The 17911-nt window shown below is 36.5% G+C and overlaps 2 protein-coding genes across 2 annotated transcripts; both read left to right on the top strand.

Moving 5' to 3' along the window:
* Window positions 1-9507: 9507 nt before the first annotated feature.
* LOC128667445 (uncharacterized) lies at window positions 9508-10911 on the top strand. The gene has a single exon (XM_053737397.1). It carries the CDS (start codon window positions 9508-9510, stop codon window positions 10909-10911), a length of 1404 nt encoding a protein of 467 aa, XP_053593372.1.
* An 879-nt stretch (window positions 10912-11790) lies between these two features.
* On the top strand, window positions 11791-13278 carry LOC103578555 (uncharacterized). Its single transcript, XM_008559686.3, has one exon. It carries the CDS (start codon window positions 11791-11793, stop codon window positions 13276-13278), a length of 1488 nt encoding a protein of 495 aa, XP_008557908.3.
* Window positions 13279-17911: the final 4633 nt, after the last annotated feature.

Here is a 17911-nt window from a genome sequence, read left to right as displayed (position 1 = left end):
ACAATGAGCCGTTGCCGAGGCATAAAATTGCAAGATTAAATTTTTTTTTCATGTTATTTAAACGGAAAATCAAAAATCACAAATCGGCACCTCTTAATATTAATATAAATGGCTCAAACTTAATCAAAATTTTCTTTTATCATCTTAAACGATATTTTGACGGTGACTAAAGAAAAAGAAATTAGTTATTTTTTTGGCCCACCCTAATGCACATTCATTCTATTTTATAAAATTTGGAAAAATTTTATGCCATTCAAATTCTGTCTCAAGATGATGATTTCCTAATATTTTATAAAATTCTATAAAAATTCTTATAATTTCATATAGTTTTATAAAATTTCATGAATATATAAAATTACTTAATATCTTCATATACGAAATATATGATATCCTATGAAATTTAGTCAAATTCTATAAAGTTTTGAAGTATTATTCTAAATTTTATAACTCTTTGTAGAATTACATATAAGTTTGAATCCTGTATTAAAGAAAATGATTTCATGAAAAATTTTATAGTTTTGTAATATTTCATGGAGTTTCACGAAATTTAATGTGGTTTTGCGAAATTTGAAAGAGTTTTGTAAATTTCATAAAATGTAATAAAATTGAAATTCAATTGTATGATAATAATTCGTTGATATATTATAAAGGTTCGTAAGATAATTCAGAGTTCAGTAAAATTTTATGAACTCTTATACTATTTAGTAAAACTTGGCTGCACAAAATTTAGAGTTTGCAAAATTTAATGGAGTATTATGAAATACTATATTATTCTTAAAACTATATAACATTTTGTATTCATTTATTATAGATTGCATCCTTTATTTATAAAATTATAAGTTTTTTTATAAGAATATGAAATTTTACAAAATCTTATACAAGTTATGGAAGTTTGAAACTTTATGACGTGATAAAAAGTTGGTGTGAGTACATTTACGTACTCTATGAGCTCAAAAATACTCTTGCATGCGATTATTTTTTGTGAGCTTTTTAAGCTCAAACAAGTTACGTTTATGCTTAAGTTCAAAAATTTTAAAGACAGAAATCATTAATGAACGAGCGTTGTTCAAACTTTTATTCCCAATTATGTTCAATAAAATAAATGTTTTAAGGCACAAATCGATGTAACTGATCAAAACAAAGATTTGAATCAATTTTGACTTCAATCAGAACGTTAATATATAATGGATCCAAAAAAAAAAAACTTTGAAAACGCCATTTTTTCTATGACGCCAAAAAACTAATTTTTCACTAACAAACTTGAATTTAATATATCAACTATTGGTATTAAACCGATAGTTTGAGGACCATTCTCCAATTAAACCGATTGTTTGAGGACATTTTGATAGTTTGAGGGCTGGCTGAAAATTTCCTTATATACAACCATTACTAAGATTACAGGTCCAAACTGTCAAAATCGTTCATACTTTACGTGCGAAAAGAAATTCTAAAGAAAAAAAAAATTGAACGTATTCAGGTTGAAAAATCTAATTAATGTTCATTAACATAAATCTAAAAAAAAATTGATTTCTTAATTTTATGTGTAGTCTTGAGAAAATAACTCAGAATCGAAAAACATTATTTTTCTAGATTATGCTTTTTTTTTTTGATATCGAAAAGCATGATTCTAGGAAACAAATTTTTTACACTTCTTTTATGGTAATCATTACTATAAGAGTGTATAAAAAAAAATCAAAATGCGTAAGCTTCGTAGAAATACTAATATTCATACTTTTCAAGGGAAAACGTATTATTAGATATTAACGATTTTTTCGTATGCTCTCATAACTTTAAAACGGTAGAATTTGCTGAAATACGCCCTTATGGCACTTGCAACACTTTTTTTAGAAGAGTATTATAATAACCGCCCTCATTTAAAGAAATGATATGAAATGATTTAAAACAATTCGAATCGTCTAATATATAGATATACACTTATCATAAATTAAATTAATTTTTTTTAATCAGGGTGGACTTCATTGCTTAAAACCATCCTCGAAGTACCGGTTAGACATGGGAAAACTTTTATCCGGTTCTCACACTATTGAAAATCTCTCAAATAATCGGTTTAATTTGAGAATTGTTCACGAACTATTGGTTCAATACACATTAGGGGAGGTGAAAAAAATCAAATATTTTTTTTTCTTACAAGCGATACGGAAAAATGGGTTGCTAGACGCTTTAAAAAAATTCTCACCAAATATGATCTCTTAATTTTAATAGGAACATCCTGCTAATCGCAGTTTTTTATATTTTTTTATTCCAATAGAAAAAAATTCATACCCTATCATTAATTGATTGTTCAGGAAAAATTTTTTCGAGAATTTTTTAAAAAATTTAATGCTCCTCAAAAAAGGTATCTTATATTTTTTCCGTGAACCTCACCATTTGAATGATATTGAAGATTTAAGTTTGATTCTTCTAAGACAAATTTTACTTTTGTTTATTAATTTTGTAACTCGACAATAAATGACTATTATAAAATGCACAATACAAATTTTTGTAGGAAATTAAATGCTCTATAAAAATGGGGTCTTATGTTTTGGCGCTGAAATTAAGCGTTCAAAAGATATTTATCAAAGTTTCATGTTTACTGATTTCAAAAGTTTTTGATTAGATATTTGAAAAATTTCAATGTAATGTATGAATTTCATACGGTTTTTATTTTTTGTTATTGATATAAGTATCATTTGATTTTAATTTTTAACATTTTTGCAAATTTGTTTTCAATAATTAAATAATAACTAAACTAAACTAAACTAAACTAAAATAACCAAATAATAACTGTTACGTAATTATCAAATGTTCGCGCCAGAACATTGATAATTCTAAGCTCTACCATACCAGAGGTGCAGCTATCGACGCGCCCTCTGATACTCGGAATTTCAACTCTACAGCCAACACCGCGGCAACAACCATTACTCTACAATAGGGTGTCCGTTATTTATCAAGTTGGCTATTTTGGCTTGGGCATAGTCAAAATCGTTTCTTTGTGACCTAAAAGCAACTCTAGGGAAGAGAAAAAATTTTTAGAATGCCGTTTAACCCTGCCTGCACAACGATACTTTTCCCATTTAATTAACATGGGGTTTTAAGACTTTTTAGCAAATAATTTTATATGGCTCACTATACTCTTTAACTGACCAATAAGACTCGATTTTGCTTCTATTATGATCCCTTCAGATGGAGAAATTTTCATATTGGCGTAAAAAAATTATCACATAAATTTTACTCAAGTTAAAATTCGTCATTATCGATTTTTCGAAGTATTTTGGTTGATCTCCTTATTATTTAATTTTTATTTTGTTTTTCATTCTAAGTTTTTTATTTTAAGCGTTTAATGTGACCTCAACAATGATTTAAAATTATAAATGACTTGAATATCTACGACAAAGTTATCGACTCAAGTACGGTAATTCTGTAATTGCCAACACAAAAAAATTAAAAAACTAGATACTTTGACTTCGTCGCCCTCTGGGGGATGGTCGTTGAAGAAAACTACAATTAGTCACTTAATTTATTGTAATTGTTATTCTTTCAACAGTAATTTTTCTATTTTCAGCTAGTGATCTCTACATTTCTTAATTTATTCTGTAATATTTTAATATTACAGAATTTCTCTTAATGACTAAGCTCAAATTAATAAAGTAGTGAATCAAAATTATAAAAAATTAATCGACATATATCAAAAAAATATCTTTCTAACCTCGAAAGCTCCAATCTACTGAAAATTGAAAACTTTAATCATGAGCTCAGAAAAAAATTTGCGAGAACCGATGTTTTTATTGGGTTATCTTATGGATGATATAATTGGTAATAAATTACCTACTAATGAACAAGTTTTAAAGTTGCTTTTCTATTATACGAAAAATGTGAAAAAAACAGTGCATGAAGGATGCCAGATGACTATTGAAAAAGTTAAAAAATTTTGGATACTTGCTGGTTTTTTTATATTAGATGATAAACGCTGTGTTCAAAAACTACAAAAATCATATGACGAATACAGAAATTTGAATAAAAATGCTGGTATGCCATTCAATCAGAAAAGAGAGCAAGAATTTTCAATCAAATTACAAAGCTTATTTGACATAGCTCATAGTAAAGTTTTTGAAATGGTCAACGATGAAATAAAAAATTTTCTAATCGATCAAAGATCAGCAAGACAATTTCATTTGAATTTAGTTAATCAACAAGAAAATTCAACTAAATTATCTGATAATAGCAATAAAGTATTAGTTATTTAATGAATAAAACGTTTACTTAATACCTAATTTACTTCTTTATGTGAATAAATATTTAAAATATATTTTATTTCAGACAATCCACTTGATGGTTCCCCTGTTGAAGTATTAAATCCTGATAATTCGCTTGTTGTTAATTATAATCAGCCCGCCGAAGTGTTAACTTCTGACAACATTGAAACAGCAGGACCTTCTAATATAGAACACCAGTTGAATGATGCTGAACCACTAAGGGAAAATTCAGGTATTAGGTTTAACTTCGATTAGTACTTTGAATTTTTTATTATGCATTGATCTAACAATGATGGATATTATATTTTCGTTAAGATAACTATTTGCCGCCGAGTTTGACTAGCAGAAGTGAAACAATGTCTAGTGCAGAAACTTTAACTTTTTCGACACCACCTAGTCAACAGTCAGAATTCGATCCAGGTGGAAGATATTACAATAAAAAGAATGAAAGAGGAACTGTTAACATTATGACAGAGAACGTGGTTGCTGCATTGGATAATTGTAAAGTCTCTTATAGAAATTCCGTCCGTATAATATCTGCAATCTCTGGAGCTCTAAATGTTGATACCAAGACTTTAATTTTAAACAAAACGTCTTTTAACGAACATCGAAAAAAAATTCGTGAAAAAACAGCTTCAAAACTCCAACAATTATTTGGTGACGTCCAGTTTACTGCCGCTGTTCTTCATTGGGATGGTAAGCTCATACCAGATACGGTTTCATGTAAGCAAGTTGATCGGGTCCCTGTATTAATTAGTGATAATGGAGTGGAGAAACTTTTGAGTGTACCTGCTTTACCTGATGGAAAAGGAAAAACTCAAGCTGAAGAAATTTATAGTGTTCTTAATAATTTAAGCTTAACAGAATCGATAAAAGCACTGTGTTGTGATACAACTGCTTCCAATTTAGGTTGCAATAATGGAGCCGCAGTATTATTGGAGCAAATGCTAGAAACGGATTTATTATGGCTACCGTGCCGACACCACATATATGAGTTAACTTTGACCAGTATTTTCACTACCAAACTTCCAGGTACTACAGGACCAAACGTTCCTTTGTTTAAAGAGTTTCAGCGCTGCTGGAGTACAATTGATAAAAATAAATTCAAAGATGGATTAAAAGGAAATAAAATTCACAAAAAATTGATCAATCAAGTTGACGAAATCGATCTAATCATCGGAAACTTATTAGCAACTGTTTTACCCCGCGACGATTACAAAGAGCTTCTTGAACTGTCCAGAATATTTCTTGGTACCGTCGACCATCAAAATGTCAATTTTTATAATCCTGGAGCTTTCCATCACGCTCGGTGGATGTCGAAAGCCATTTACTCATTGAAAATTTACATTTTTAGAGATGTTTTTGATCTTTCAAAAGAGGATGAAAAAAGTTTATTGGACATTTGTTTATTCGTAGTATTTATCTATGTGAGATTTTGGTATACGGCACCTCTTGCTATAGCTGCTCCAAACCAAGATTTACAATTTTTGAAAGCAGTTTTTGCCTATAAAACAATTGATAAATGTTTATCCGAAGCGGTTTTGAAAAAAATCAAAAATCATTTATGGTACTTGAGCCCAGAAGTGGTGGCACTTTCTTTTTTTGATAAAAATATATCAGATCACATCAAACGCAGAATGGTCAAAGCGTTGTCGATAGATATGGCTTATGAATTTGGTTGTCCTAAAAAGTATTTTATAAACAATGATAGTGATTTAAAAAATTTACAAACAAAGGAAATTGATTATTTTGTAAATTGTAATACTTTAGAATTTTTTAAGAGGTTTAATATTAATACGAGCTTTTTCGAATTAGAAGTACAGACGTGGCATGAAAATAATGATTATTTAAAAGGATTAGAGATCGCTAAGAATATTAAAGTTGTTAATGATGTAGCAGAGAGAGCTGTACAATTGACTCAAGAATACATTAATGTATTAGCTAAAGATGAAAATCGAAAACAGTATCTTCTTCAAGTCATAAAAGAGTATAAAAATGAATTTCCAAATGCTACTAAGGAATGCCTGACGAAAAAGTTGAAAGTTCAATAATTTACCTGTGTATTAAATTGAGATTTAATAAAAATTTGTGTTTTGAAATTTGTATTTATAGCTTATTTTATGATCAAGAATTTGCAATAGAGGAAAAATCGATAATGACGTATTTTGACTTGAGTTAAACTTAGGTAAGAATTTTTTTGCGCCAATATGAAAATTTCTCCATCTGAAGGGATCATAATAGAAGCAAAATCGAGTCTTATTGGTCAGTTAAAGAGTATAATGAGCCATATAAAAATTATTTGCTAAAAAGTCTTAAAACCCCATGTTAATTAAATGGGAAAAGTATCGTTGTGCAGGCAGGGTTAAACGGCATCCTAAAAATTTTTTCTCTTCCCTAGAGTTGCTTTTAGGTCACAAAGAAACGATTTTGACTATGCCCAAGCCAAAATAGCCAACTTGGTAAATAACGGACACCCTACTCTACAACACATGTTATAGAAAACCACATGCTAACAGCGTTTATTTACATTCATTCAATCGTGCTCAATATTGTGCATCGCAAATTCATAAAAATCAATTACAGTTCACTGATTCATCAGGTATTTTTTATAAACTATATTCTTTAATTGTTCCATTAAGTTTACACATAAATTCTGTAATCATTTTTGTTGTGTTGACCGCGTGGTGAACTAACCTGCCGGCTATATCTATATATATATATACTCGATATCACGTGACTTGCATACTCAAACAATTTACTTTCTGTTCACAACTTACCGTATAATTACAATCTTAAATTATTACTCATCATATAATTATTTACTCGTACTCTATGACAAGTGCAATTACGGATGTCATCATTCAGTCATTCAATCATATTAATCCTTAAAATAAATACCAAATTTTATTTGTGAATGCAAAGGAATATTTCGATTAGTAGTTCAAGTTAAGACTCGGCACTCGACTCGTCGATATCACAACCGTGTGCTTGATTCAAATTACAATCACCATGTTGTAAAATAAAATGTACTATAATTGCATAATTCTTACTCGACATTTTTGTGACAATTGCGAACTATTAATTGTTATTAATTTACTCAATTCTGCGCTCTATCTAATTAATTAATCCACGTGTACGGTGCCGTGATTTATAATAAACTTTGTTAAAATTGAAATCGGTTGTGAAATCCACACTCAGTGAATTTTATATTAAATTCGACTCGAACATTCACACTCACTTACTGTCAATGTATTACAATCAAATTGTTTGCTAATTGTGCATTATAAATTATACTCGTGCTCAGATCATTTACTCAATGCTATTATCTGTGATTTATTTTTATTAAATATGGACAATACTCATGCTCTTATAATCTACAAACTCTAATTTACAACCATTCATCAGTCATCAGATTCAAATGGATGATGAAGACTCGAACGGGGTGGGAGGCTCCAGGGAGGATGCCCCAACTCACCCACTCACTCCAACGATCATCGTCCATGCGACCGATGATCGACCTGCACTCCCTGGGATAGTACCAACTGGTAATCCCAGTGACTCAGAGGTCACTGACGGGGGCAACCCCAAGGAACCTGCACTCGACACTCTAGATGCTAGGAAGCGGACTCGCAAGAAGTCCACCAAAAGTTGTGAACTCGAACTCAAGATCAACAGTCAGTTATCCAGACTAACCTTGATCTCTGACACTGAAGCTTTAGCAGCATCGCTCACAACAGCTGAGGGTGCTGCCGCACTCAAGGCTCGACTCGACGTACTCACCCAGGAGTTGCAGCAATTCTCCATAGTCCACGACTATCTGGGATCCAACTCGACGGAGGAACTTCCCCAACACTCGTACATCAAAGATGGGATCTTTGATGTAGCATACCGGTCATATCTGGGAGCTTGCACTCGCCTTACAACACTCATACTCACACTCGATACTCCAGCTCAACCCGCTCAAGCTCAGAACTCGACTCAACGAGCCCACAGCAGTGTGACTCTAGCTCCACTCAACATCACTCCATCTTCTGGTGACTACGCCAAGTGGCCAGAATTCAGGGACATGTTTAACTCTGTAGTGATCAATCGTGCTGGCCTGGAGGACGTCGAACGTCTACATTACCTGAAGACGTACCTTACAGGTCAAGCGGCTCAAGCGATCGCCAACACTCCCATGTGTAACGAGAGCTTCGCACTCGCATGGGGTGCCTTGTGCAAGAGGTACGACGTACCTCGATTACTCATTGGAGCTCAACTCGACAAACTGGTCAACCTTCCTGCACTCACATCACGCTCATCGAAGCAACTCTACTCACTCATTGACCAGACTCACGAAGCAATCAACGCACTCCGTGCTCAGAAGGTGAATCTCCAAGATGGTGACTGTCATCTCCTCACTCACATCATCATCTCTAAACTCGACCGCTCTACTCGCGAAGCTTGGGAATTATCACTGGGAGCTTCCATAGAATTCCCGAAACTCAACCAGCTCCGTCAATTCCTGACGGAACGTGCTCGTGCTCAAGAAAGATACGAGGAGAGTACCACCAAGGCTGGTGATCAGCAAAAACCCAGCAACTCGAACTCGCACTCATATTCCAAAGCTACCAAGAGCATTGCCCATGCACACCTAGCTACTCCAGCCAAATAGAAGGCATCGGGGACTCCAACACCACCAGGAGGTCAAGAAAAGGTGACCAAGGCTCAATATCCTTGTGATTTGTGCCAAGGTGATCACTACGTGGTTAGGTGTGATCAGTTCGGTGAAATGACTCCACAACAACGAACTCAGCTGGTGATCCAAGCCAGATTGTGTCCAAACTGTCTTGGACACCACCGAGTCGAGTCATGCAACTCGAAATTCAGGTGTAGGGTGTGCCAACACCAACATCACTCTATGATTCATCCAGGAATCACCAATACTCAACCTCAAAGTGCTTCAGTTCCAACTCAATAAGATTTTGCGCTTCCGCACGACACTCAAGCACTCGACACTCACCGGCACTCGCTTACTCCAAGCTCATCGCATTCGAACAACACTCTTGCCCACACTCAAGCTCAGAATACTCATAACCGCAGCACTTGTACTCGCCACTCGCCCACTCAGAACTCAACAACTGGTTGTACTCACGCTCAACATTACTCAACGTTACTCGCAACTTGTCGACTCTACGTCGTGACCAAGTTAAGTACTCATCCAATTCGCATTCTTCTATATACCGGTTCTGAGATATCCTTTGTTTCAGAGTCAATGGTAACATCACTAAATTTAACTCGTGCTCGATCCTATATCTCTATCCTGGGGATCGGTGCAGCCAAGGCTGGCCGTACCAGGGGATGGGTGAACATAACCTTACGTTCATGCCACTCGGATCAATCACTCACAATAAAAGCTCATATCCTAAGTGGTTTAACGGCTCAATTACCATCTGACCAAGTCGCAGATGCCGACTTACATCAATTCGTCAATCTACCACTCGCAGATCCAGACTTCAGAATTCCAGGTCCAATGGATATCATCATTGGAGCCGATTATTACGGCCAAGTCATCACTGACGAGATCATCAAAAGTGAATCTCCTGGATTACTCGCTCAACACACAATATTTGGCTGGATTATCATTGGTCCAGTCCCAACTCGGCTCAACAAACCACTTAGAATTCATCACGCTGTCACCAATCATCATGATCAAGATTTCCAAGACCTACTAACTCGGTTCTTGCTCCAAGAAGAAGTCAGTTCAACTCAATCACGCTCATTAACCTTAGAGGAAGAGGCTTGTGAAGCTCCCTTCCGGGATACGCACACTCGAGACAGCTCTGGCAGATACATTGTCAGACTGCCACTACTATCGGACCCACAACAACTGGGGAACTCATACACAGCAGCACATCGCTGCTCACAACATCTCATGCGACGTCTTGATAATGATGCTCGGCTCAAAACACTCTACATGAATTTCATGGCAGAGTATATCGAACTTAGGCACATGGTGCCTGCGGCATCATCGTCATCATCACCTCAATACTTCCTACCTCACCATGGGGTACTAAAGGAAGACAACAACAATTTCAAGATCCGTGTGGTCTTCAACGGCTCAAAACCAACCAGTTCTGGACTCTCACTCAACGACATCATGCATACCGGGCCAAAATTACTCGTCAACATCTTCGACGTACTCATCAGCTCAAGACAACACCGGTTCATCTTTATCACAGATGTTACCAAAATGTATCGACAAATTTTGGTCCACGAACAAGATCAAAATCTTCAACAAATACTCGGGTTTGACGAGGAAGGAAACATCATTCCCTTCAAACTCGCTACAGTTACTTATGGGACAAAATCGGCTCCGTTTCTTGCAGTTCGATCTTTACTCCAATTAGTCGAAGATGAAGGACATCGATTCCCACTCGCAATCGAGCCACTCACCAAAGGACGGTATGTCGACGACATTTCCGGCGGCGCAGATACTCTCGAGTCACTGCAAGCAGTTGCAGATGACATCGAAGGTCTGTGCATGGCGGGCGGTTTCCCACTCGCTAAATGGGCAAGCAATCATCGCAAATTACTTCAGCTCAATCGTGCGGAAGCGATTACACAATATAAGATTGAAGATCCAGAAGTCAGTACCAAAATTCTTGGAATGTACTAGTCTCCACATAAGGATCAATTTTCGTTTAAACACTCACCACCATGCTCAACTCAACCATGCACAAAGCGTGCAATTTTATCAGAGATTGCTCAGATCTTTGATCCACTGGGCTTTTTATCTCCACTCACAATTCAAGCCAAAATGTTCATGCAGGAACTCTGGCTTGTCAAACTCGGCTGGGACACTCCATTGTCTGCAGATCTACGTCAGAAATGGATTTCATTCAAGACTCAACTCAACATGATTGACATCATCAAAATTCCCAGATGGGTCCACTCGTCCACGAACTCGGCTCTAGAAATCCATGGATTCTCCGATGCCTCGCAATTGGCGATGGCAGCGGCAGTTTTTATCAAGGTCCTACCAAGAAATCACACTCAGAGGGCAAAGGTTACGCTGCTTTGCTCTAAAACCAAGGTGGCACCGTTGAAACCCCTAACGATTCCACGCTTGGAACTCACCGCGGCTCACATGTTGGCAAAACTCGTCAACCACTGCCAGAAAACACTCAACTACTCGCAAGTGCCAACATACCTTTGGACCGATTCATCAATCACACTCACGTGGATACACTCGCACCCTTCTCGCTGGAAAGACTTTGTCAGAAATAGGGTGTCATTCATTCGAGAACTAATTCCAGATGGCCACTGGAAGTTTGTCCCTGGCATTGACAATCCAGTAGATTGTGCAACTCGAGGCTTGACAACTAGTTAGCTTAAAACTCATCAACTATGGTGGTCTGGCCCATCATGGTTGCTCGAAGACTCGCCGTCCTGGCCGTCCAGTCCTATCCAGAATGATGCAATTACTCACCTGGAAGAACGTCCAGTCAAATCAATCTATGCTTCGGCTCAACCACTGACCTCAACTTGGACACTTATGGAACGTCCAATCCCACTGTTGCGCATGCTCAGAGTCACAGCAATCTGTGGGAGGGTACGCGATATAATCAAACTCATACCAAACTCAACTCTAGCTCATCCACTTACGTCATCTGAAGTCAACCTAGCACTCCAATTCTGCATCAAGGAAACTCAACGTACTCACTTCCATCTGGAACTCCAATCACTCGAAAAACGAGCATCATGGCCAAAGGATCACCCGTTTGCTCGGTTAGTTGCCTATCAAGACACCGATGGCATTATCCGAGTAGGGGGGAGACTGGAGAATGCTCCAGACTCTGATCAACAGAAGCATCCTGCAATCTTACCTCGTGATGCAGCTCTCACTCGACTCGTCATCTCTGATGCCCATCAGCGTACCATGCATGGTGGTACTCAACTCACACTCGCTCACGCTCGCCTACGATACTGGATTATCGGTGGACGTCAACCAATACGTTCACATATACTCAAATGTCTCGTCTGTGCTCGTCATCGAGGTATTCGGGCTCAGCAGTTAATGGGACAGCTCCCAGCTCAACGTGTCACTCCAGCGCCACCATTTTCCCACACTGGAGTCAATTACGCTGGTCCAGTATCAATCAAATCGTGGAAAGGTCGCGGATCCAGGATATACAAGGGCTGGATCTGTGTGTTTATCTGCTTGACCACGTCAGCAGTGCACATCGACCTTGTCAGCGACTACTCGTCACCTGGATTCATCGCAGCTCTCCGGCGGTTTATTCATCGTCGGGGCGTATGTACAGCACTCTACAGCGACTGTGGAACGACATTCCAAGGCGCATACTCGGAACTCAAGCGGCTCTTCACTCAAGGTACTCAAGAATCCAATGCTCTACTCGATTGGGCCACTGTGCATCAAATTACATGGCATTTCAACCCGCCTGCTGCTCCCCACATGGGTGGTAGATGGGAAGCCGCAGTGAAATCAGTGAAACATCACCTGACTCGCACACTCGGAGAATCAGCCTTCACGTTTGAAGAACTTACGACTCTTTTAACGCAAGTGGAGGGGATTCTAAACTCGAGACCATTGGAAGCCTTATCAGACGATCCTCAAGATCTTTCAACGCTCACTCCAGGTCATTTTCTCATTGGGAGACCACTCATTGCCATCCCAGAACCTTCACTCATGGATACAGATGTATCACGACTCTCTAAATGGCAATTCATCCAACAACGTGTTCAACATTTCTGGAAACACTGGTCCACCAGTTACATCCAACGTCATCTGGCTCTTACCAAGTGGCATCATGCTCGCAATGACATCAAACTCGGCTCACTCGTCCTTCTTACTGATGAACGAACTCCACCAACTCGCTGGCCACTCGCTAAAGTGACCGCACTCCATCCAGGAAAGAATAATCTCACTCGAGTGGTGACCATTCAAACAGCCACTGGTACTCTCACTCGTCCAATTACTAAGCTCGCAATTTTACCACTTGCTCCAGAACCAGATGCCTAACTTAATGACATCTACGCATCACTCATCAATATTACTCAAGACTCTAATCAGCAACTCTGTTCCTGATGGCGGGCGGAATGTTGCGTAATTATCAAATGTTCGCGCCAGAACATTGATAATTCCAAGCTCTACCAAACCAGAGGTGCAGCTATCGACGCGCCCTCTGATACTCGGAATTTCAACTCTACAGCCAACAACGCGGCAACAACCATTACTCTACAACACATGTTATAGAAAACCACGTGCTAACAGCGTTTATTTACATTCATTCAATCGTGCTAAATATTGTGCATCACAAATTCATAAAAATCAATTACAGTTCACTGATTCATCAGGTATTTTTTATAAACTATATTCTTTAATTGTTCCATTAAGTTCACACATAAATTCTGTAATCATTTTTGTTGTGTTGACCGCGTGGTGAACTAACCTGCCGGCTATATCTATATATATATATACTCGATATCACGTGACTTGCATACTCAAACAATTTACTTTCTGTTCACAACTTACCGTATAATTACAATCTTAAATTATTACTCATCATATAATTATTTACTCGTACTCTATGACAAGTGCAATTACGGATGTCATCATTCAGTCATTCAATCATATTAATCCTTAAAATAAATACCAAATTTTATTTGTGAATGCAAAGGAATATTTCGATTAGTAGTTCAAGTTAAGACTCGGCACTCGACTCGTCGATATCACAACCGTGTGCTTGATTCAAATTACAATCACCATGTTGTAAAATAAAATGTACTATAATTGCATAATTCTTACTCGACATTTTTGTGACAATTGCGAACTATTAATTGTTATTAATTTACTCAATTCTGCGCTCTATCTAATTAATTAATCCACGTGTACGGTGCCGTGATTTATAATAAACTTTGTTAAAATTGAAATCGGTTGTGAAATCCACACTCAGTGAATTTTATATTAAATTCGACTCGAACATTCACACTCACTTACTGTCAATGTATTATAATCAAATTATTTGCTAATTGTGCATTATAAATTATACTCGTGCTCAGATCATGTACTCAATGCTATTATCTGTGATTTATTTTTATTAAATATGGACAATACACCAAATCAGTGACTTATACTTTCTTTCACCATCCCGATCCAGCAAAATACATATTTAGTGTAATTTTAAGTTTAATATTTTACAATAACTAAACATTCCATTTTTAATCATTAGAAATCAAATCATGTTGTTTTTTTTTCAATAACGTCTTCAAAACGTCGTTAAGAATTTTTCCAATATAGCTGGATTTTGTCCCAGGGAAAATTTCTTCTTTACGAAGAGTAATTTCGATTTTTATGGCAAGTTGTTAAAGAGCACCGCAAAAATTAGCCTACTTACAGCAAATAATTGGTAAATTTACACATAAATAAAAACTAAAAAAATATTCTGAAGTATCTCTGTTGATGAAAACTAAGTGTAAATTTTGTCAAAAGTTGCAATTAAATTGAAATTTTTCGAATATCTGATCAAAAACTTTCGAAATCAGTAAATATGAAAATTTGATGATAAATATCTTTTGAACGCTTAATTTAATCGCCAAAACGTAAGACCGCATTTTCATAGAACATTTAATTCCCTACAAAAAAATTTGTATTGCACATTTACTGTAAAGCAGTAAATTTCTTATGAAATTATTGAAGAACATTTTTCTGTACAATTGTCACGATCGAAGTGAGTGAAGGCGACGGGCGAAAGGGTAATTTTAAATCTATTATTTAATATCAGAATGCTGATTTTCCCCTTTCTATAACTCAGCCAAGGAGTTCGATTGAACCTCACGTGGTTAGTGTGAGAATATAGGGATTTGAGCACCGATTATTAATTAATAGATTAATGCATGGAATTATTTTTATTCTGTCATCCAACCAAGGAATTACAATCACGTGGCTGATATAAGAATGTTATAATTTCGTGTTGCTTTACAACTTATTTGTCTATTTGTACCGAGCGGATGTACTATAGACAGTCCCGTTCAATGACCTGCGTGGCGTTAGGGTAGGTCAGGGATTTTCTAAGCGAGAGGGATAGTGGGTCGATGAATATGGGCCCTCGAGAAGACCGTGTTCTTTCTCTGTCTTACTTTAAAGTTACTATGACTTAAATTACCAGCACTCGAATGCCAGAGAAAAGGACAGTAAATGAAAAGACAAATGTATACAAAAACATGTGTAGTATATTGACAGATTTTAATTTTACAAAATATTATAATAATGAACTTACCCCAATGGGTTGATATACCTGCACACACACTCACTTCAGATTCACCAATTTGAATCTTGTGTATACAAGAATTTACAATGTTTTACGGTTTTATCGAGATTTACAGATTAAATCTTTTCACGGGAATGCTATGCACGCTGAACCGATAGGCCGGCTTTGCTTTCTAGTGAATTTACGATGATATATATATGTTCTTTAAATGATTTTTATAAAAAGTATTAACTATTCCCGAACAAGGACTCCGATTGCCTAAGCGTTGGACGTCACGTGAAAGAGTTTAGTTAATTTTATCGCGAACTCAAATGATTTTACTCTAGGTATCCAACCTAGGAGTCCAGATGCCTAGGCGTAGGACCTCACGAGGAAAGGTTTTAAGAATAAAATTCAAGTCGCGTAATTTATATTTTAAATAAAAGAATCGAGTTACGATTATCGATCTAGGACCCCCGATTGCCTAAGCGTGGAGCGTCACGAGAACGAATTTTGAAATCGACTCAGTGAGTCTTACTCGTGGATGAATCCGATTATCGATCTAGGACCCCCGATTGCCTAGGCGTGGAGCGTCACGAGAACGAATTTTGGATTCTTACTCGCGGATAGATCCGACAAGGATTTTAGTTGCGGCGGTAATGACTTTTCGATGTTTAATAAAAGAATCGAATTTCGATTATCGAACTAGGACCTCCGATTGCCTAGGCGTGGAGCGTCACGAGAACGAATTTCGAAATCAACTCAGTGAGTCTTACTCGCGGATAGATCCGACAAGGGCTTTAGTTGCGGCGGTAATGACTGACTTTGATTATTTTTCCGGGGTTTTTATATGAAAAAGTTTGAAAGAAAAGTGGGGCCGAAGATGCCTCTTGCATAGGTTAAAGACGAAGAAGGCAATAATATAGAAGGGTTTGATTTCTTTTGGACAGCTGAGAATGACATTTTATTACGGAAGTTCTTGGAATTTTGTAGTAAACAGGATGTAAATAGAAAAATAAGTCCGTGGTGTACTGCTTAAAAATAAAGTAATGAATATATGATGACATTTGTGATCGATATATTACATACTCTAGGAAAATATAATTTTGAAAATAATACAAAATTGAGATGAAAAATCTTTAGTGATAGGTGAAGGAACGGAGAGGTTCTGTGGGGGACCATATAAATTTTTAGAGACTGCGTGTCTATGATGACATTTATTATCAATATTTTTTTTAGGTGATTCCGAGAAATGTAATTAAAATTTAAAATAGAAGAGCTTCCTATGGTGGAAAAGGGAAAAGTAAGGATCCGCGGGAGACCGTGAGATTCTGTAAAAACGATGTTTCTCCAAAATATATAGTGACATTTATTATCGATATTTTGGACACTTCTGAGAAATGCAATTAAAAATTAAAAATAAAATAAAATTAGAGATAGATTTCTATATTGGAAAAGAAATAGTAAGGATCCGCGGGAGACGTGAGGCCCATTGGTAACAGATGGTTAAAATAGAAAGGTCGTAAAAATTTGAGTTGAACTAGAACAGAGAAATGTTTTGACAAATTTATTGAGCCCTTTTCGGTGACTTTTATGATGACAAGGGACTCGGAGCCGCGGAAGATTCAGAGAAATCTTTTCGTGGGACATCTGGAAGACATTGAGTCGGTGGATTCTTTATAAGGGATCGGCCGTAGTGGTGCAGCTGTGCATAGAGAAAGAAAGACGTACTATTTCCTAGTTGCTTGTTCTTATCTACGTCTCTCTTTCTTGTAACTTGACCGCTCATACTCGCATATCTTTCTGTGGGAATTCAGAGCAAGCCCAAAATACGTCATAGATATCTATATATGGTCAACGTACGCATACATAACACACACATACATATGTACAAAACTCATGCACATATACGTATGTACGGATACCCCTGTATTATTGTATCTTTGGTGAGTGTGCTCCGAATTCTCCAGGTTAATTCTCATAATATACATATATATAAAAAAAAATTAACGAAAAAATTTTACTGATCTTAAGGTTCAGTTGAGTGGTGACTCAGGTGTACCGATTGTTACATCTCTACCCCCAGAGTCGTCATCGCCCTCGATGACATTAATTTATGCAAGGAAATTTCTTTGCTTAAATGTAAATTAATGAGGATAGGTCAACCTGAATCATCAATCAACTAATTAAAATATTTGTTACAATTATGCTTGATGATTAGAGGAATCCCTGGACTTCGAGTGGTAGTTGTTTGATGGCTTGGCACATGTGTTGGCTTCTTCTCTCTCTCCTTTAAGGGACAGTGCATCTAAGGGTGATGGTGACATATTTCAGTTAATTCTAAATTTCTTAGCGTTGTCCTTGTAGGCGTTGTCTTAGGCGTTTTGTTTTCTTAAATTTTTTTTT

The sequence above is a fragment of the Microplitis demolitor genome, chromosome 3 (genome assembly GCF_026212275.2).
Source record: "Microplitis demolitor isolate Queensland-Clemson2020A chromosome 3, iyMicDemo2.1a, whole genome shotgun sequence".
In the NCBI taxonomy this organism is placed as follows: Eukaryota; Metazoa; Arthropoda; class Insecta; order Hymenoptera; family Braconidae; genus Microplitis; species Microplitis demolitor.
Note: the sequence above shows the minus strand (reverse complement) of the source record. Positions and strands in the feature narration are given on the sequence as shown.